Source organism: Cygnus atratus, chromosome 1 (genome assembly GCF_013377495.2).
Source record: "Cygnus atratus isolate AKBS03 ecotype Queensland, Australia chromosome 1, CAtr_DNAZoo_HiC_assembly, whole genome shotgun sequence".
NCBI lineage: Eukaryota > Metazoa > Chordata > Aves > Anseriformes > Anatidae > Cygnus > Cygnus atratus.
In genome coordinates this window covers 53,988,034-54,008,951 of record NC_066362.1, presented here as the reverse complement: position 1 = coordinate 54,008,951, position 20,918 = coordinate 53,988,034, and the positions used below count along the sequence as shown (strand labels likewise).

The following is a 20,918-nucleotide window of genomic DNA, read 5'->3' as shown; positions in this document are numbered from 1 at the left end:
AAATTATTTTCATTTTTTAGAGCAAGTAAATTTAGAGCGTTTCTTTGGAAACTGAATAAAAGTAAACAATGAGATCTCTTAAAACAATGACCTTTATAATTCTGACACCATGAGAGTACCCTTAAAAACATCCTCAGGCAGGTGGACTACTGAGCACCCCATCACTCAAAATATGCTGCTTGTATAGGGCATGCTTCTGTTTTTTAGTAAATTAACTATCATTAAATAGGAACTTCTTCACACATAGCTATGCTTTAACTTTCTTAATCCCTCCTGAAGCATCATATCACAAAAGTCAAGAAGACCTCCAGTATTTTAAACTATAGTAAAAGCCTTTTTTTCCATTTTTTTTTTTCGAGCATTAAGGTGGGAATATCTAATGTTTTCTTTATTTCCACCTTTTCCCAAAATTCTGTCCTTATCTCAGTTTAGATCTGCACCAGCCTGGCCTTACACTTTCTGAGAAACATAACTATAAAAATGTCTGTTACAGTCCAAGAAACATGAGTTTTACATCCCATGTGGTGGGATGGCTCCTATGACTGAGTGTCGCAGTGGAAGCATGGGGGCTCTTAGGAACAACAGGCTGGGACACGGGGAGGGGGTCTTGCCCTCTATGTCCATGACCAGCTGCAGTGCACGGAGCTCTGCCTGGAGATGGATGAGCCAACAGAGAGTTCATGGGTTAGGATCAAAGAGAAGACGGCAGGTTACATTATAGTGGGGGTCTGCTACAGGCCTTCTGATCAGGAAGACCAAGCAGATGAGGTCCCTTACAGACAGAGAGGAGCAGCCGCATGTCCACAAACCCTGGTCCTCCTAGGGAACTTCAGCCATCCTGGTGTCTGTTGGAGGGACGACACAGGAGGTTCCTGGAATGCATTGATGGTAACCGCCTTCTCCCAGCGACAGAGGAGGTTAAAGGTAGCCTTGGGTGCAGTGACCATGAAATGGTGGAGTTCAAGATCATGAGGGCAGCAAGGAGGGCATGCAGCAAGCTCACAACCCTGGACTTCCAGAGAGCAAGGATCTGCTGGGTAAACTACTGTGGCACTGGTGGGATGCACCCATGAGTTTTGGAAGATGTGATTGTGAGGCCACTCGATAATCTTTGCTTGATCATAATAAGCGGGAGAACTACCTGGGGACTGGAGGAAAGCAAACGTCGCTTCGGACTGCAAGAAGGAGGACCTAGAGAACTACAGACAAGTCAGCCTCATCTCAGTCCCTGGGAGGCTGATAAAACAGTTAATCCTGGAAACCATTTCCAGACACATGAAGGAGAAGAAAATCGTCAGGAGGTCATGCATGTCAGCATGGATTCACCAAGGGGAAGTAATGCTTGATCAACCTTACAAGCTTCAGTAGTGAAATCAGCAGCCTGATGGACGAAGTGGGGAGCAGTGGATATTGTCCTGGACACAAAGGCCTTTGACACTGTTGCCTGTGATACTGTCGTAGAGAAGCCCTTAAATACGGACCGGATGAGCAGTGACGTGGATTGAAAACTGGATGAATGGCTGGCCCTAGAGAGCGATGGGCAGTGGTACAAAGTCTAGTTGGAAGCCAGTAATGAGGGGAGTACCCCAGAGATACTGGGTCCAGTCCTGTTTAACATCTTCATTAACAATCTTGATGATGGGGTGGGTTGCACTGTCAGTAAATTTGCAGATGACACAAAACTGGGGGGCGTGGCTTACTCACCAGAGGGTCAAGCTGCCATCCAGAGGGACTTGGACAGGCTGGAGAAATGGGCTGACCGGGACCTCATCAAGTTCAGCTAGGAAACATGCAAAATCCTGCCCCTGGGGAGGAACAGCTGCAGGCACCTGCACGTGGTGGGGGCTGCTCAGCTGGAAAGGAGCTCAGTAGTAAGAGACCTAAGAGTCCTGGTGGACACCAAGTTGAACATGAGCCAGCAATGTGTCCCTGCTGGTAAGAAGGCTCGCGGTATTCTTGGCTGCACTAAAGTATTGCTAGGAGGTGGTGGCAGGTGATCCTTCCCCTCCACTCAGCACTGGTGAGGCCACGCCTGGAGTGCTGGGCCAAGTTCTGCGCTCCCACTCCAAGAGAGACGTGGGCATACTGGGGAGAGCGCGGTAAGAGACGCCAAGATGATGAAGGGACTGGAGCACCTCCTGTGAGGAAAGTCTGAGAGAGCTGGGATTGTTCAGCCTGGAGAGAAAAAGGCTTGGAGGGGTCTTATCAGTGTCAATAAGTACCTGAAGGGAGGGTGCAAAGAGGACGGAGCCAGGCTCTTTTCAGTGGCGCCCAGCAACAAGAGGCAACGGGCACAAACTGGAACACGGGCAGCTCCCTCTCTCCACCTGGCAGCACTTCTTCACTGTGTGGGTGACGCAGCACTGGCACAGGCTGCCCAGAGAGGCTGGGGACTCTCCCTGCTTCGAGATCTCCAAAAGCTGCCTGGACATGACCCTGGACAGCCTACTCCTGGTGGCCCTGGTGGAGGAGGGCTTGGACAGGGGGCCTCCAGGTCCCTTCCCACCTCAGTCATCCTGTGTAAATGTGTTCTGTGTGGTCCCGTGTAAATTTAGCTACTTCTATTATCAAGGATTCTGTATGATCCCGTTTCTTAGGGCCTACCTGGCCCGTGCTGCCACCACAAATGACGCTGTAGCAGAAAACGTTTGATTTAATTAAAATGTATTACACTTTCTCTGTATTCTTTCTGAAATGTTATATTCTGACATTAAAACAAATGTCATAATCGTTGTGAGTGCTGTTATAGTTACCACAAACAGTAAATAGTTCAGTTTCTTAGGACTTTTTTTTTTTTTTGCATTGAAGAGTAGTTCTGTTCCTGACATTTAAGACCGAAGTTTGTAATCTAAGAAAGCACAGAGCCGCTTTTGTTAGAATTGAGTTTATACCATTGTCAGGAGTTAGCGTTTGTTTGTCAGCAGCTGTCAGAAGATGAGCAGTAATCAGCTTTTGATAACACTTCTCATCTGTACATGTAAATATGCATTATTAAGGTGGCAATAATACTCCTCAGCTTCACTTCATCGCAATTTGTAACCAGTTCAAAGCACCATTGAGACGGGTAGAGCTGCACATAGAGCTTCGAGCTTGACCTGTGGACTCTTTTCTAGGCTGCAAAGTACAGCAGTGCACTGGTGTAGACAGCAGACGGGAAGGGGAACTCATACAGCTCTCCTGCTGCAGGACTTCAGAAGACATAGCTGGAATTAGCGTCCAGCTCACTGGACCGCTAACTACAGAAATACCTGTTTACTCTGCTCTAATTTTTTGAAAAAGGATTTCTGAGCTGGGTGCAGAGTTGGTTGTGGTCAGTGATGCAAAATCCAACTGGCACCTGGGCAGTCGGTGTCCTGTGGGAGTTGACACTGGGGCTGATGGTGTTTAGCATGTGTAAATGACCCGGTCGGTGGGATGGAACACATCCTCAACATGTTTGCAGATAATCCTAAAGTGGGCTGAGTGCTGGACACCTCGGGAGGGTGGGAGCACTGTTGGGGTGGAGCAAATGGTTTGGCAGAAGCCTCTTGAAATTCAATGAATGGGAAGGGGATTTCTGCACCTTGGGCAAAATAATGCCATGCTGCGGTACTGGTTAGGCGTCCACAGACTAGAAAGTAGCTCTGCAGGAAAACACCGGATAGAGGGAAAAGTAGAATATGATGAGGAGGATGTTGCTGTTAAGAAACCAGCCGCACACTGGGCTGTACAGCCAGCAGATTAACAGCAGTGATTCTTTTCCACAGCTCTTTGGACGTGCTGTATCCTTTTGATTCCCATACAGGAAAGACACTGGTATGTTAAATGGCCACCAAGATGGCTAGTAGGCTGGGGCACATCTTGCACAAGGAGAGGCTGAGAGAACTGGACTTGTTCAGCCTTACCAAGCTAAGGAGGTAGCGTTACTGCTGTCGTCAGCCACCTAATAAGAGGGCATAGGGAGCCAAACTGTTCCTGGAGGTGGTGCGCAGTGATAAGAGGCAATGAACACAAGTGGCAGAAAGGGAATTTGGGCTAGATACTGGGGGTGGGAAGTGCGATGGGTGTAGGCCAAAACTGGAGTGAGCTCTCCATGATGACGCGGTAGTATCTGTCCTTGGAGCTACTCAGAGCATGGCTAGGTCCTGAGCAACCCTCGTGGTGATGGCTTCGCGTTGTGTGCGGTTAGACCAGGTAACTCCCGGGGCCCTTCAGCCAGAATTACCCTTGTGATTCTGCTGGTGAGACCAGTAAGGGTACTGTGCGTCTACTGCAGGAAGTGCTGCTTGGCTCTTTGAGGTGAACTGCTTTAAAAAAATAAAAACTAAACCTGAGAAGCGCTGTTCAGGGAAAAAGTTCAGTGTAACTTTCCATCTGACAGTTTTCAAATGAAAGCTTTTTTTTTTTTTCCTCTCCTGACATGCAAGCCATTTGAGATTATAAAACTGGTCGAGTTTACAGCTCTTAATCCTCTCATGCAAAGCAATGCTGGCAAACACTCGCGTATACTGCACTTGCAGACTAATAAGCAGCCCTTTTACTGACATCTGGCACTCTGCCCGGATCGCCTGCGTTTATGTCAAGCCCCATGTTGTGCAGTGAAGTAGGACTCTTGAAGTATTTCGGGATGCACAGTGGGATAGGTGAAACGTTCGTTCTGCGTGGTACAGTAAAAAAAAAAAGTCACGCATATGGAAGGAGGGTTCAGCTCCTTCTGAGAGCAGACACAGGTTCTTTATTGAGATTTTATTGCGGTGGCTGTTACTCATTAAGTGTTCTATATCAGTTGTTAAGCATTCATTTCTCTTATGTATTTTTGTGGGTTATAAAACCACAAAGATGTCTTTCTTGGTAAACAGTTGTAGATAGGTAATGGAGCTTTCTACACATTTTGATCCTTGAAGTCCCGAATAGAGCCATGTCTTGCTGAATGAGTGTTCTGATACGATAACAAATTATTGGGCTCATAATAATAGGTGGGTTTCTAACTGAACGCTTTGCCTTTTTGAGGCATTTTTTTTTATCACATTTCACAACTCTGTAAACACTTTCTCTGTGGTTTTGGTGCGCGCGTGTGTGCATGTTATGAAATAATGATTACTGATCCGTAAGAGCTTTGAAGCATTTGAAGGCTGAAGAAGGGGAGAAAACATGCTCAGTTCTTCCATTCTAGGACTTAAGCTGCAGCTCTCCGCTTGCTTAAAACCAAAGTTTTTATCAACGGTAGCTAACATTTGTAAACTTTTAGATCTTGCCTGAAAGTAGATTTTCTTCATGTACATTGTTGATACAGCTGGAAAGTGTAATGTTATAAAGAGCACAAGCAAGAAATACAGAATATTAAAAAAAGATTTCAGTTCTCATTTTACACAATGTAAGGTTTTCTTGTTAACAGGAGACTATGAAAACTGAAATGGAACCCCCCAAAACCAGGTGCTGAATGTGTTGAGAACACACCTCTGCATTTAGGAGCATTTGGAGTTGTTATGTAGGGCTTTTGCTGTCCGGTTCTTTAAAGTAAACAGCCCCTTATGGTCAGAGCTGTTGATTTTCTGTTACTGTAAATCATTATGCATATATGTGTAATACTCCAGAAGTAATTAATCTTACTCTATTAACAAGTCTAATAGCATTCCACGGGGAGTCTGCTTTAGAAGTGCATGCTTCTAGTGAAGTCGGCATGCCGATGTTTTAAATTTGGTTATTTTTTACAGCAACTTCAAATTACTGATGTTTTGCAGAGATAAAGGCCTATCGGTTGTTCCAGATACGCTATTTAAAGTAAGCAAACTTCGTGCAGTGACGCGGGTTTGGACCCCAGCCAGAGAGGGGAAGAAAGCAGCTTACTCCAGCTTCTTGAGGGGCAAGCAACTCTTGCCTTTTGAAGGCGCTGCTTTGCAGAGCGTTTTAAAGATGTTTTATTTAAAAGTTTTTTTTCAGTTAATGTATGGTGAAGTGTCTATTTTTTGCATGTATCAAATCTGCGGCGAATCCTTTTGGGAGGTGGTTTTTGTTATTTTTTGTCTTAAATGTTATATTACATGCAGGTATATGTTTATATATTGTTCAAATATGAAAAATGTAATGTCATACTAAATAGCTGGGTCCCGATACTTTGATTTTATTTTGAATTCAAAAAGTAGAACTTAGTTATCCTGTTACGAACTGCTCAGTTCTAAACTACATAGCTGATTTCTACAGTATTGCAGTTGTTTAGTGATGCTACAAACTTCAGTCTCATTTCAAGCAAACAACTAATTTTCCTTCTTTTCCTTGAAGTTTTTATACTCTGGGTTTATTTTCTTATAGTCTGGGAAGTTCTTATACTCAGGGGTGCTGTTTTGAGGGATTGATGTTTTTTTTTCCCCTTATACACATCAGAATTCATTAGTCCTAGAATAGTTTTGCATTCCATTCCTTCAGTTCAGCCTGAAGACCAAGTTCCTAAAGAGCTGCGTCCTGCTCAGCCAGCTTGTGTATGGCTTACGTCTGTCTGATTTATGCATGTGAGCACTGCTTAGCGAGGAAGGTGGCTCATGCCGTGCATTTGAACATGTTTTATAAAACGGAATTAATTCTATTTTGAACCTTTTGATCAGCAAGATCATAACTCTTTACATGGCCTAGTCTAGCAGAAGTAGTTTTACCATTAGGAACTCAGTCGGTCAGGACTCTGTCCCAGGAGCTCTGGGACTTAGCCCGTGCTGTTGACGCCTTGCTTCTGCTTCATGCTCTGTCTGAACATGCTGGAGCACACCGCTGTGTTTTGGCACACCGTGCTCTTCTCACACTGGTGGAATGATGGACACTTAGCTTAAAGTGTAACATCCACTGAAAGTAGAATTAAAACTAAAGTTTTCCATACCCCAGTAGCAGTGCATTTTATTTTGTTTAATTTTTAGTCTCTGAAATTGAGTTTGATTTGATCTAAAAGCTTTCATCCAGCTTAAGCAGTTGATTGCCAGTGTTACTTGCAAGACAGGCTTGAGCCTTAAACTGAGAACTGAAATCTTGTGTACTCATTTGGGATTTTGTGGTATGCTTTCTTCTTCACAGCTTATGGCCCTTGTTACAATCAGTGTAAACTTTTTAATGTATGTATATATAAATTATGGTATAGGAACATACCACGAAAGCCCCTGTTATGCTTAGAATTGCACAGACGCAAGTGACAACAGTAGGGTTTCATATGCTGAGTGTGAAATAAAGGCTAAGTACAGTACGGTTCAGAAGAACCATCTCTACTAGTACAACTTGGGAGTCAGGTTCAGAAGGAAATGCAGGCAGTTCTACTGATCGATGCTTCTGTTGATACAAGGTGTACAGAGTTATAACCGGGTGCGCTGTGGAGAGGTGACGTACAGTGAGGCTGTGGTTTCACTTAATTGCAGCCAATTTAACATGTTGCTTTGAATGGAGAAGGTTCCGTGCTGCTTATGTGTGCTCCTTTCTGATATTAATCTTATAATGTGCTAAAATAATTCAATTTACAAGAAAAGGGGGAAGGTGATGAGTGGTCCAAGTCACTTTTTGAGACTTGAAATTGTTTGCAATACAATCAGCTGACTTCCAGAAAAGAAATCGCTCTGTGAATACAGCTTACTTTTCTCTACGAGGGCTCCTGTCTGTATAGGTTGAGAGGAGCTTTTGCCTTGAGCCTGTTGTGAAGGTGTTCTGCAATGCATTCATCAGGCTTCTGGATGATGCCTCTTTCTGCTGGTGTCTAGGATATATAATTCAGATCAATTTTAAGATCCAAAGGGAACTTTGAGAAATACTGAGAAATTAGATACTTGTAGCTACAGTTCACCGCGAATTCTTCTCGCTTCAAATCCGGACTGGCGTTGGGTACCTTACAGTAGATTTAATTCCTGGTTTTGGTTGCTCACCTTTGAGGCTTTCATTCTATTTCTAAAATGCTTATAAATATATTTCTGGTCTGATATTTTGGACCACAAGAGGCCTGACTGTAATAAAGAGTCAGTTCAAGTTAATAAAACAAATACTGCCTCAAAGTGAGACTGGCCCATGTGACTCTTTATGGCTCAAGTTTTCAGACAAAATTTAAGTTGTTGATGTGACCTTGTCCCTGTATAGATAAAAGCTTGTTCTGGTAAAGCACTGTTGATCCTACAAATGTAGTTCCATAATCCCCTCTCTTCTGGAAGAAGATAGAGAAGTTGGCTCCTAACTTGGAGGAAGACTTAGAAATCATCTTATGCTTATTACAATGCAGAGAACAGGATGCACTTAATAGAAGTTCGATGCCACTCCTGTGTTATGTTATGGTTAATGATCCTGAAAGTGAAGGGTAGGGGCAAAAGGAGGGAAGATTGGGGTTTGGGTATGTAGCCTGCATCTTTGCCCACAGGGCAACACTTCTACGCTGCAGCCCCGTGGAAGGAACTGCAAGCTGACTACACTCAAGTGCCAGTCTTGAGTTTCAAGGAATTTTATTTCTTCCATGTTACTTCCATTTTTGTGCAATTTTAGTCAGAGGGTGACTTCATTGGGTTGTGTTTTTTTTTTGTGTGTGTAGACTAATACTCTGCGTGGCGTGTTATCTCCGCTTATCAAAGCGTGCTGTCAGCAGATAGTGCGCAGTGCAGTGCGTCACCTCGTCTCGCGCTTTAGTTTGCGATAGCAAGAACTTAAAGAACAGCTTCTGTTCTTCACCATGCCTCAAGCCCGTGCATTTCAGGGATAAGGATTCCTTTAGAAATAGTTTTCTGGAAAAATGAATACTGGGATTTTGCAGGAAATTAATATTCTCCAAAAATGATAAATTCTGTGGGAGGCTACGCTTTCTGAATGCCTTTTTTTTCCTTCCTGAAATGGGTATGTTTTTATAAGAACTTGGACTTTACAACTGTTTTCTGTTACTCCTAACATTAACTAGCTAAAAAACCTCATTTTCTCTGAAATAAAATCTTTTTGTCTTGGCCAAAGAGGTTGTGACGAGAACTAATGCGTTGAAGGTACTGTGTTATAGGTAGTCTTTTGTGTTGTTTTTAAAATAAAATGTTGGGTTAAAACTTAGAGATTCTTATCATTTGTAAAGTGCTAATATGCCTCATTTGAAATAGTCAGAAATGAAGTCTGTAATACACTTCTTAAACATTATCAAGAATGTTGATTCTAAGATTTTGAGGGAAATAAAACTACTGCTTAATTGTGCTTTACTAAGACCAACACACGCTTCCTTGAAGAAGACTGGAGTAGAAAGCTGCCTGCTGATTGCTCTGTAGCAAACTTCCTCTTCAGGGTTTTGGTGTGTCCATGTTCCCATTACTATGTGCTGGTAACAAAAAACGGAACCACACCCCATTGTATTACTCTAAATTCACTCGTGTGGAGTTGGTGGATTTTCTCCCCGCGTTGATCTTGTCAATACGAGCAGCTGGTTGCTGGAAGGTACATGACTGATCCCAGTTTCCCTGACCAGGCCAGAAAGAATTCTCTTTTAGCTGATGGTGGAAGGTTAATGGGCAGCATGGTCTTTTGAATAAATGGACGAGATACTTGAAAGTTTTTTGGTAAATTTATTGGAACACTTAGCATTGCAATGTGCTTTTTTTTTCCCCTCCAGACAATTTTGGTCTCATAAGTTTGTGTTTAACCCATTGTCAAAAAAACAAGTTCTTTTTAATAAGGGGTCCTTAAAAAGAGGCAGGAAAGACTGATCTTACATATGACTCAAAAGGGAAACTATATAGTTATAAAACTGCAAATAATAGTGAAATACATCAAAGAGCAAAAGTGGGAAGAAGTCAAGTGTGATATCCAAAATGACAACGAGCTATTTCCCCGCTAATTTGGTAAACTGTCAACATACAGGTTACATCGTTAACTTGTCCATATTGTCAATCCTTTTCTGGCATTTGGAGAGTACAACTGCATCCTTCCTCCTTGTTTGTGAGATTTTATGTTTTGTCAAGAACTTAATGGTCATGAACACATACCCCAAGAGCTGAGATAGATCTGCCGGCTCAACAGAACTTGGCTGTGTGCAGCAAATTCTTGACTTTAAGCATAAATGACCAAGTGTTGACTATCACTATATTGTAGTCGATGATGTACCCGGTGCAATATTGGATATACATCTCTGCTTAAACAACAGAAGGAGTGGAGGTAGTCATTCAGAGCAAAGGGCTTCTCTGCAGCCCTCATACCCCAAGTCCTTGTTCACGTACATCGCCAAGCAAGACAGCTGCAGCAGCAGCCACCTCCCTGTTCTGAGCTTGTCATCTGAAAAACAGGTGACCATAACCAGGTGTTTTCTTTCAGGCAACGATCCTCTATCCTCGCTTCCTTTTCTTATTAGTGCTACGTGTCATTTTAAGCCATAACTTCAGCTTTGAGGGCAAATACTACCTTTTCCTTGTTCTTTTCCATTCCCTGTTCTGCTCGAAAAATAAGTAGGTGCTTTAAAGAGAAGATTGTCTGTGTGCCAGGCAGTTACGGGAACTCACTTTGTTTTTTGATCCTACCCTTTTTCAGCAGCTCTTTTAAGACAGCTCTTAAACCTTTGCTTGCTGTAAGAAAGCTTTTTAGAAATCGTGAAGTTTTAACTGGCACTACAGCCCTAAAGGTGCGCACTTCTTGACAGTTAAAAAAAAAAAAAAAGGCAAACATAATTTGAGGTTATAGTAACTTTGAGAGATAAGGGTGTTGCTGGAGAGCTTTTTCAAATTAATTAAAATCTGTGGCTCAAAGAAAATTGGAAAACTCTGTGTCTCAACGCCACGCTCGTATGAAGTATGCTAACCTCCCTGATGCTTTGCATCATGTGCTTGTTAGTAAAACTGAAAAACCTGTGGGGTTTTTCCTTGCCAGAGTGTAGGGCTGGGAAGTGTGCTTTGACATTTTACAGAGAACGGAAGAACAAGACCTGACCTGGCTTAAGCAATACTAGACAGAGTGCACAAAACACTGTTCAGTCTAGCGTAGAGTGCTTGTCTCCAGTTCTCTTAAATGGGGACGGGACCTGCCATTGTGCATGAATTGGGTATGGTGACAGCCTGAGGGTGGTACTGCTCAGGGTTCATCCATGCCCTTTCCATCCACCAAGGAGACTCTGACTTAAGGAAACCATCCATTTTATTATTGTTCACAGAACTTTTTTTCTTTAAGAGAGTTCTGCAAAGTCCTCAAGCAGGAAACATAACATTTCAAAAAGATTTTTTGTCTAAATTGAAGTGATTAGTTATGTAAATATTTCTTTGCACGCTGACTTGGCAGTATCTGGTGAAAATGCAAGCATAAATGTTGCTTAGGATACCGTAACTTGCAATGGAAGGAAATTTTTGAATGAAACGACAGCAAAGCCAACTCAGCTCTAATCTTTCAAAGTTGTAGTCACAAAGAGCTTAGATTTGTGCGTAATTCTAACAGTTTAATGCAAGCATAAGCTCCAATTTTGTTTGTAAAGTTGTTATAGCCAACATAGTAAGTTGAAATTTCTCTTTCCTCTTCCCCACCAGCGCCCCCCCCCCCCCCATATGGCACAGATTCTTCTGTGCGTTTAAAGTTGATCACTTGAAACTTCACAGGTCCATCTTCGTTGACCTAAATTAAGGTTGTGTCATAAAAGATCATGGGTTACTCTTGTTGTTTCCCATTTGTAAAGTACACATTCCCTTTCACTGGTCTTCCACCTCATCTGTCAGATCATCTTTTTACATTAATCATCTTAATCTTTCCCTGATAAAAACAAATTTATTCCAAATGAGATGAAAACTTAATCTGAAATTTACTTTTTAGCAGGTGAAGAGAATTGGTTAACTAAAATGTGGTTTGCCGTAGAAACAGGCCAACCAATAACATATATGCAGTAAATTAACCATTTACTGGCACTTTCATATTTGATACAAAACGTTGCAACAAGACTATAGCTTGACAACAACAGCAGCTGCGCATACTTTTTTTTTCCTTTTTTTTTTTAAAGAAAGATTCTTCTGGTGGAAAAAATAGATTCCCTGGGAAGTAGCTTATATTGCAAGGTTCGTCACAAGAATCTGTGGGTGGATACAATAGGCTAGAAATTAAATTAGCGATTTGTATAATAAATGATGGTTTTGATTTGATATGACACTTGTAGTCTCTTACAAAAGTGGCATAGCTACAGGCAATAGAATAATCTCTTCCCCTTGTGAAGATAAATGTCATATCAGACCAAACCATCTTATTTTAAATTACAATTTCCCTTTTTTACCATATGAAAAGATTCATGAGACTGTTCCTTAAATAATATCACAACCCAATTAAAAGTATACTTTGCCCCAACTGTCTTCAAGATATTTTCTACTATCAGGCCTGTGGTTAACTTACAGAGGGTACTACCAGAAGAGGCCTGATCCGAATAGAATAAATTTCCTTTATGCAGCAAGTGGTGTGATTGTGGTCGCAATGAACTAGAAGGTGCTTTTCTGATCTCAGTTAGGCCGAAACCCTCAATGCAAATGAAATATGATGATCAAAGGAATCTAGTAACATGACTTCTTTTCTTGGGGGGAAGAGAGAGATGCTACATGAAGCTCTTGCAGAACTTGGCAGTGCTCTTACTGTTTTTTCTCATGTTTTGGCAGAGAGAAGGAGCAAGAAAGGGAAGAACAGTTAATGGAAGACAAGAAAAGGAAGAAAGAGGATAAGAAAAAGAAGGAATCTGCTCAGAAGGTAGGTTTTGATATTTGAATTCTTCTATCCAGCAGGAGCATAAATAGTACTGGGGTTGGTAAGATGTTAGATTGTTTGTATTTGAGCTTAAAAACTCCCGTCTAAAGTATAGTGATACTTCATTAAAGATTTTTCACATTATTTTTCTTGAACTTCAGTTTTAGTAAACTTTGATATTTCTTCTCTTTAGTGTTCAGGTGAAGAAAGAGTAATTAGTTTTGTGAAATGAAGTATTAAATTCATGTTCCTGAAGATGAGCTCTCTTGATCTCTGCAGCTCCTGCTGTTTCAAGGTGTTTGGGTATGGGAACACTGCAAGTCCTTAAGGAAGGCTATATGAAATGTTCCCTACTGAAGTTGCCTTTATTTTTTGCTAAGTATCATTTAGGTTTTATATTTTCCGTGGCTAGTAGCACTTTTGGTAAGTGCATCGGTTTGAGTCTGAGCAGAGGAGAATTGAGTCGCTGAAAAATGTGCTCAACAAATGAGTTTGAACACTTGGTTTATTTAGAAGTGCTCTGTTTTGCTGAAAATGTAGTAAATTGTTCTAGGAGTTAACCCGAAGTGTGAACTTGAGTCTCTTGCAGCTTTATCCATGCTTCTTACTGGTAAAATCCTCTCTGTCTTGTTGTGGACATCCCTGTACAAGACAGATGTAGGATCCTGGAGCGGGTCCAGCAAAGGGCCCCTGAGGGGTGATGAAGGGACTGGAGTACCTGACAGATGAGGGGAGGCTGAGAGCTGGGACTGCTCAGCCTGGAGAAGAAGAGGCTCGGGGGGATCTTACCAATGTGTATATAGGCCTGGTGGGTGGGAGGGATTAAATAAGATCCATCCAGGCTCTTCTCAGTGCCCAGTGACAGGGCTCGAGGCAGTTGGTGAGCACAAATTGAAATGCAAGAAATTCCACTTAATCATAGAAAGACTTCTTTGTGAGCATGCATGAATGGTCAATCGCTGGAACAGGTTTCCCAGAGAAGTTGTGGTGCCTCTCTCGTTGGAGATGCTCAGAATTAAGTCGGACACGGCCCTGAGCAGTCTGGTTTTGTTAAATTGCTTTGAGGGCAATGAGGGAGGAGAACCACCATGAACTCTCCTTGAGAGCTTGAGAGGCTGTGCCTTCCAACCTCAACGGTAATGTGAAATTGAAAGCAAAATCATCGACTTTCAGTAGTCCCAGTTTTTCAGTTACTTTAGTACAACAGATCCCACCAAAGATCAGATGCTACTCTTGTTGTGTTAGATGACATAGCTTTGTGTTGTGAATAGCCACCATTGATTGTGCCATGCCAGTTAATTTTTGGTTTATCCGGGAGCTTTTTGAAAGTCAGATTCTTTACCTATTTGAATTCATCGCTTTAAAACAGGTGCAGGTAAACCCAGTGTTATTTCTGTTGTCGTTATCCCAGGGCCGTGTTGATACATCCCCAATAATGCTGCAGAAGATCAGTAGCTACAGAATAAGGTTTCTTCAGTGCCTGGTCTTTTTTGCTTCAGTATTGCTGCTTACACGTTCAAGTACAAAACCAAAATAGATGGTGTATTTTCAGCTGAGTATGTGTAGGAACCAGGAGGTGCAGAGGCTTGTAACTAGAGGCTGGTGATTTGAGGATTATATGCTGATATTCAGTAACACAACAAAAACTTGGAAAGGTTGTACAGATCACGTTGATAACAGCGCTGCGAGTGTTTACTGAGGAATCAGTGCTTTGAATACAAAGATCTGCCAATTTTCCTGTGTGGTCCCTCACCTATCAAGTTATTTGGTATGACTGAATGTTATGATATTTTTGCCAAAATCTTATGAAAGGTAAACACTGTAAATAAATTAATCTCCTAGAGACCAAACGTTAAGAGTGCTGCTTGAAGTACTACTTGAAGACAGAATATGGGCAGAACACAAATGTGCGTGTCCATTCTTAGTGATTGTGGTGGTGGTCACCAAATAAGCAGCAGTGATTTGGGGGGTACCTTTTTCAAGGTTTGTATAACACGAAACAGCGGTTTCTCTCTGGATCTTCTGAAGCTTACAAAATAAAACAGTAAAAAAAAAAAAATCACCCAGGATTATGCAAGCAAATTCATAGACTGAATTCCTGTGGTTTGTGTCCCAGGGGCTGTTTGGTAGCTTGTCAGAAGGCTGAGATTGGCCCTGCCCTGCCAGTGCTTACAGGTTTCCCACAGAGAGATGACGGCTCTGAGTCTGAGACATGCTGTCACTTTTTCTCAGCTTTTCTATTCTAGACCCGAAAAATCACAAAACCAGATCCTTTTAACAAGTACAGATTCAGCACAGGCAAAAGTGATTTTTTTTCCTAACACAAACTGTGGTTATAATTTAGAGTTCTTTAAACATTTGTTAAAATGATGTTCTTCCAAGCAGGCAAGTTATTTACTGAACATGTTTACTGTTAACTGTAGTAAACCTAGCAGCTTTACAAGATTGGTTTCATGAATTTTTTTAGTAGTAGAGCATCAGAGTCACTGAAGTGCTTAACCGAATTTCAACTGTTACAGAAGTAGATATGATTTTACACACACGGGATGTTTCAAAAGTGAAGTGAAAACTGACGTCTGGCGTTGTACAGATGCATTTTTGGTCTCTTAGGAGAGTTGGATTACCTAAATGTGTGAAGCTACGATGCTCGAGTTTTTTTTTTATTACAGTGAATATTCCACTTTGCATATCGCAGTGTTCATCTTTGCAAAGTAAGTGATGCCACAGCAATTCAGGGCAGTTTTGTCTTTTTATTCTTTACCATACAAAAAAGTTCTGGCTTGGTTGGCTTAAACAATAAACTGCTTTTTACTTGTGCTTTCATTATTCTATACCGTCCCTGTGTGCTTTCCAGAATTATGGACTAGGTCAGCAATTTCTTTTTCAGAATAGGTGTCATAGAGCCTGACACATGATGATCTTTAGGGGTTTCCTTTATTGTGTAGTGGAGCTCATGATCGACAGGTTCAAAACATGCTACAACGCACATGATTCCAGCGAATATACCAGTGATATGTTTGTTTCTGCTGTAGCTTGAAACCTGCTACGCTGAAAGAATGTAGAAGTACAGCAAAACCACACACTGAGTTCGTTGGCCAGCCTGATGGCTCGCTTCAGTAACCACTTGAGAGATTTTGAAGCCTGTTTCTTTATAGGTAGCGCTGGTACATCTCGTACTTGTGGCAACGAATCCAGTAAGGTTTAGGACTAGTTCTCCTTGGAAGAGATGTAATGGGTAGAGCGAAAGGGGAAGACGACAGAGACAGATTGGTACTCTCACATGTGGAAACCCCGTGGGACTTCTGTTGCCAGCCCCAACAGTCTGCTGTAGGGATATTCTCATCAAGGGCAGCTTTTATTACACTTCAGCTGTAATACTTCATCTCCAAAATCTGGAAGAACTGTAGTGGTGTAGCACTTGTTTATTTGTGCTTCAGAAGTTTGTGTTTGTGATGAGGGGCATGTACTAAAAATCATCAAGAGGAAAGTAGTTACTGTTTCTGCCAGAGAATTTTGCATCAGGCAACGATGTTACAGGAACTGTAGTGTTCTTGAAAACTTACATATAAGTTTGGGAATACTTTTGAGACTTGTAGTTCATGAACTGATTATTTTCTTTGAACAAATTTTGATCTTGTGCTAATAAATTCATGGTTTAGTGCAGCCTGCTTAATGTTTGTTTTGAGGTTCTTAAAACTGTATTTACATTGTTGCTCTTACTTTGCAGGTCACAGATCAAAAAACCAAAGGTAAGAGCCTTTCTTCAATCCTAAAGAGTGTTTTTATTGACTTGAGCCAAGACTCAGTTTTGATTAAAGCTGTTAGAAGAAGGAGTTATTCGAGATGAAGTACTCAAAATGAGTACTCAGAAGAAATAAAAGCTGAGAGGATTAATATGGAGAATCTAAAACTATCCATTTGTCAGCATCAGAATACTAGAAGTGTAAATGATGATTGTAGATAAAATAAATGAGCTGAAATATTTAGTCTAACTTTCAATTTTACAAAGGTTTTAGATGAGCAACTGAAAACTGAAACCAACTATACAAATGGAATCAAAGACAGGGAAAGTACTGCCTATGGTGACATACCAAAACGAGTGAAAATGACTTGTTTCTGGAAAGTTAGTTAAGAGAAATTAAAGTTTAAGCACCTAAAAGTCCAGAAGATGAGGCAGAACTGATGAGTGAACATCTTGGATGTGTAATTTATTTAGCTGATCTAAAAATATATTTAATTGTGATGTGTGTGTCAGTTTTCTAAAAACTGCATGAGGAAATTGCCATTAAAAAGAAATGACGGAGGAGAACTAAGATTGTAACTAGATTTTACAGCTGGCAATACCTTTTTCTGGCTTATGGACGATGGAGCTTACATAGAGAAGTCAGAAAACCCTCATCAAAATAAAACGTGGGATAATACATTCATAGCTGTCAGAAAGATTCCCTTGCTTTGATCCCCCTTTGTAAGAGGAAGAGCTCTACTGATCATGTTCACTTTGGTGGGGAGGGGCTATTCAACATGCCTTTCTTGTGTTAGTCTTCAACAGAGACTAGAGAAGATGTATTACATTTTCCCTGCTTTGGGGTCTGCTCTCTCAGTGAGTTAAGCAACTTCTAGGTGCCTGGCTAGGATAACACCTGAATTTCCTTTGCTCTTTTTCAGAAAGCACACGGAGCATGTGAATAAGGGATCACAAGCCCTTGATTTCTAGAGTCTCTTAAACAAATTTTGTGATGGCATTAGTTCTGCAAGGATTAGTGTGTCTTTTTGTTATGCTCCCCCCAATGCATAATAGCTCTCAGAAGCAGCTCCCCCTTGCTTAGGGGGGCACGTGGTGACCAGTTGGTAAACTTCAGGCGAGCCCCATACGAATGCTGTAGGTAGGACTGCCTTTTGGATAACAGTCAACTATTTCAGAGCTGTATAGAGAGCTCAGATTTATTAATTCTGAATTAAAGAGGATTTTTTGCTCTATATTTGTTTTGGCAATGGCCACATAGCCTAGTAAGCAAGTGAGACTTAGGATCTGTTTTTAGATCTCACATAAGGGTGATGCATAAGAATCCTAAAACCGGTGGAAGGTAGGGAACAGAGGAGAAGGAAAAAAGGTTATGTTTGACTGTCTCTTAAAACTTTTTGCCCAGGGTGATATCCTTTGCCAGCATTACTTTTTTCAAGAAATTTGAGGCTTGGAGTGAAATACTTGCTGAGGGCAGAGTTTCATCCTGGGGTTCAATTAAGTTGGTCTTTTATAAGGTTGAAGTTGCGTAGTATTTCAGAGAAGAATGACATTATAAATGGAAAGAGTTGCAGAGAGTTCTTGTAGCTAACACAGGTCTAAGTGGAAAAATTTCTGATTTTCATTCTTCCTGTTTTTCAGTGCCCGAAGTGACGAAACCAAGTTTAAGCCAACCAGTGGCTGCCAGCCCAATTGGCAACTCTCCATCGCCACCAGTCAATGGTGGCAACAATGCCAAAAGGGTGGCAGTGCCGAACGGACAACCGCCAAGCGCCGCCCGCTACATGCCTCGGGAGGTGCCGCCGCGATTCCGTTGCCAGCAGGACCACAAAGTGTTACTGAAACGTGGGCAGCCCCCTCCGCCATCCTGTATGCTCCTTGGGGGTGGAGCAGGGCCTCCCCCCCCAACAGCACCAGGAGCAAACCCAAACAACGCACAACCAGTGACAGGAGCACTGCTGCAGAGCGACAGTGGGACTGCAACAGGTGAGTAATGAGAGTGATATTAAATACGCGTGTGTGCACGCACACGCCTAAGAAAAGGTATCACTGAAGTCGTGCACAAGCATGTCATAATATAATAAAACTCCTCAGATGACTTTTGGAAAGCTTACTTCTGCTGTTTTAGTACATGCACTTCTGATGTTTGCAGCAGGGGGTGCAATTTTTACTGCTAGATGGAACAAGAAAGATGATTAATGTTTTAAAAATGTGTATGTTTTGGGTGGTTTGAATCAGGTGCTGTAATGCTTCTTGTATCACAGCAAGGTAAACACAACATAGGGATAAGTAGGTAGCATTTAATGGCTATTATTGAGTAGTTCTTAATAGCTCTTCAAGTTCCTCTGGTGCCATGAATTTCCTGTACTGTCACTTCTTGTTATGATCTAGTAAAACAAACATCAGAGTTTTATAGTAAGTTTGTATAGGCACCCAGTCTGCAAATGACAGGTGTCTGTCGATTTTCATCTGGATAAAATCACAAGGTGTTCCTTTTGCTCCTGACTTTTTTTAATAATCTTGTTTTTCTCCTTAGATAAGACTTATTGCAATAATTTTCCTTAAAACACATCCTAAATAATCTCAAAAAAAAAAAAAAAAGACTGTCTTGTTTTTCTTTTCTGTTCACTTTGAGTTCCAGCAAATACATTGATTTTAAGATTAATTGTTTTATGAGCATGGGAAAATTATGACTGCTCCTGAATTTTTTTTAGGAGGTTGGGGAATGGCAGTAATGGTAATATTTTCTTAAGTTACAATACTAGAACAAACAATTCCACTCAAGACACCTGCTTTCCAAAATGTTAATTTGAGAATTCAAGGACAACTTCAGTTCTAACAATAAGGTTTTAAGAAAAAGTCAAAAGAAGGAAAAACGCTACCTGTATGTCTGAGTTTCCTACTGGAAGCCCTGCTAGAGCAATGGGGTGCTTTTTAATCTTGGAGAGCATAAACTTTATAGTTCTCTGTGGTTCAGAAGAAAATGAACTCAGAGGTGATTCGAAAGGCCAGAGTCAAGTAAGCTAGGTGGGATGGCTGTGTTTATTAAAAAGGTTTCTAGGAAAACGAATAATTTAGTTTTTGCCTTTTCAGCATTTGGCCTCCTTTATAGTGAATCCCTATTTGACAGATTGTGTCTTGTCTTTGATCCCTATTTAATAATGGGGGACAAGTTTCAAACTGCAACAGCTAATCGGTTTAAAAATGCATCACTTAGAAATGGCTGATTTTGATTAAAAAAACACCTGAAAGATGCATTGGGGGGGAGGAATGGGGGACAAAACAACACCCTAGAGTCTTTAGACTTTATGTATAAAATCGTAGCATTATGTCAGCATTAGTATACCTTCACGGTAATTCTAGTGAACTGACAAAGGAGATTTAGTGAAATATTCTAGAAGTTTTAAAAATGTTTCATAAACAGCATTTTTATTTTGAATGTATTACATGAGGACCAATTTGAAGTATTGTAGACACGCCTTGAGTTCTGTGTAATTAGTATAAGTTCACCTATTACTTGGTTTTGAGACTGAGCTCAAGTTGTATGAATTCTCTTATTTTTTCATTCAGTTTAAGGCTGCATTAACTGCTGAGATGTTATATGGTTGTATTTTATTGATTGGGGCAACTTTTTATGCCAATGGTTAGTTCCTTCAATCTGATATAAGTCCGAAGTGCTGCCAAGAAAGGTAAGATATGTGCCCTTCAGACTTGACTCACCCCATCCAAACACAGTTCTGCACCATAACACAATTAACTGGGCTGGGAAGCTGACTCGGGTTGAAATTAACTCTAGTTGTTTTTTAAAGCTCATTTCGGCCTGGATGATTTCCCAGTTCAGCTCACTGTCAATAGCAAAACAGGTGATAGCACATGAGCGTAGGTCTGGCAGAGGAGTAGAAACGAGCAGCTGGATAAGAGGAAGGCCGGGGCTATCATTTCAAGTACTTCATGAAACTGCTTATGGAGGTACAGTGTTGCTGTGCCCCTCCTGCCATTAATTTCATCTGAGATCCTGGCTGTTTACAAACTGAATTTCAGATTTGGGCCTACTTCTGTCAGGCACACGTGCAGTGATATTGTGATTAAATCATCCCACATAAGGAGAAAAAAAAAAAGTTTCCAAAGGGGGAATATAATGTATTTTACCCAATTTCCTAATCTTTCTCATTATAGCTTTAACCAGGTATCTGTAGACAGTGTTGGCAAGATTCTCAATTGCCAATAACTGGTCTATTTTTTGGAAATTAGTATTTTACTGCCATTGTGGTAGTCCAGCTTCCATACAAAATAAAACAAACAAAAAAGTCAGGACACAGTCCTGTACACGGATCTTTTTCTACCAGAGTAATGCTTCTGTAAGATGGCAAAATTCTAGAACCGTGACACGTAATGCCACATTTTCTACTGTCTTCTAGCAGTGCTGGGTGGAGGAGGGTTGTATATCGTTTTTACCACAACCAGTGATATTCAGGACATGCAAGACAATTTTGGAAAGCAAAGCTTATATGCTGTTGGTGAAAGT

At 41.2% G+C, this 20,918-nt stretch overlaps 1 protein-coding gene across 33 annotated transcripts in view; it reads left to right on the top strand.

The window, feature by feature from the left end:
- The window catches only part of TNRC6B (trinucleotide repeat containing adaptor 6B), a 144,991-nt gene that overhangs the window by 75,707 nt on the left and 48,366 nt on the right, over positions 1–20,918 (top strand). For all 33 annotated transcript variants that reach the window (XM_050709597.1, XM_050709636.1, XM_050709620.1 and 30 more), the window contains 3 exons: positions 12,567–12,654; positions 16,379–16,400; positions 18,035–18,379. In XM_050709597.1, the coding sequence (XP_050565554.1) occupies positions 12,567–12,654; positions 16,379–16,400; positions 18,035–18,379 (455 nt within the window). The remainder of the gene's footprint in view (positions 1–12,566; positions 12,655–16,378; positions 16,401–18,034; positions 18,380–20,918) is intronic.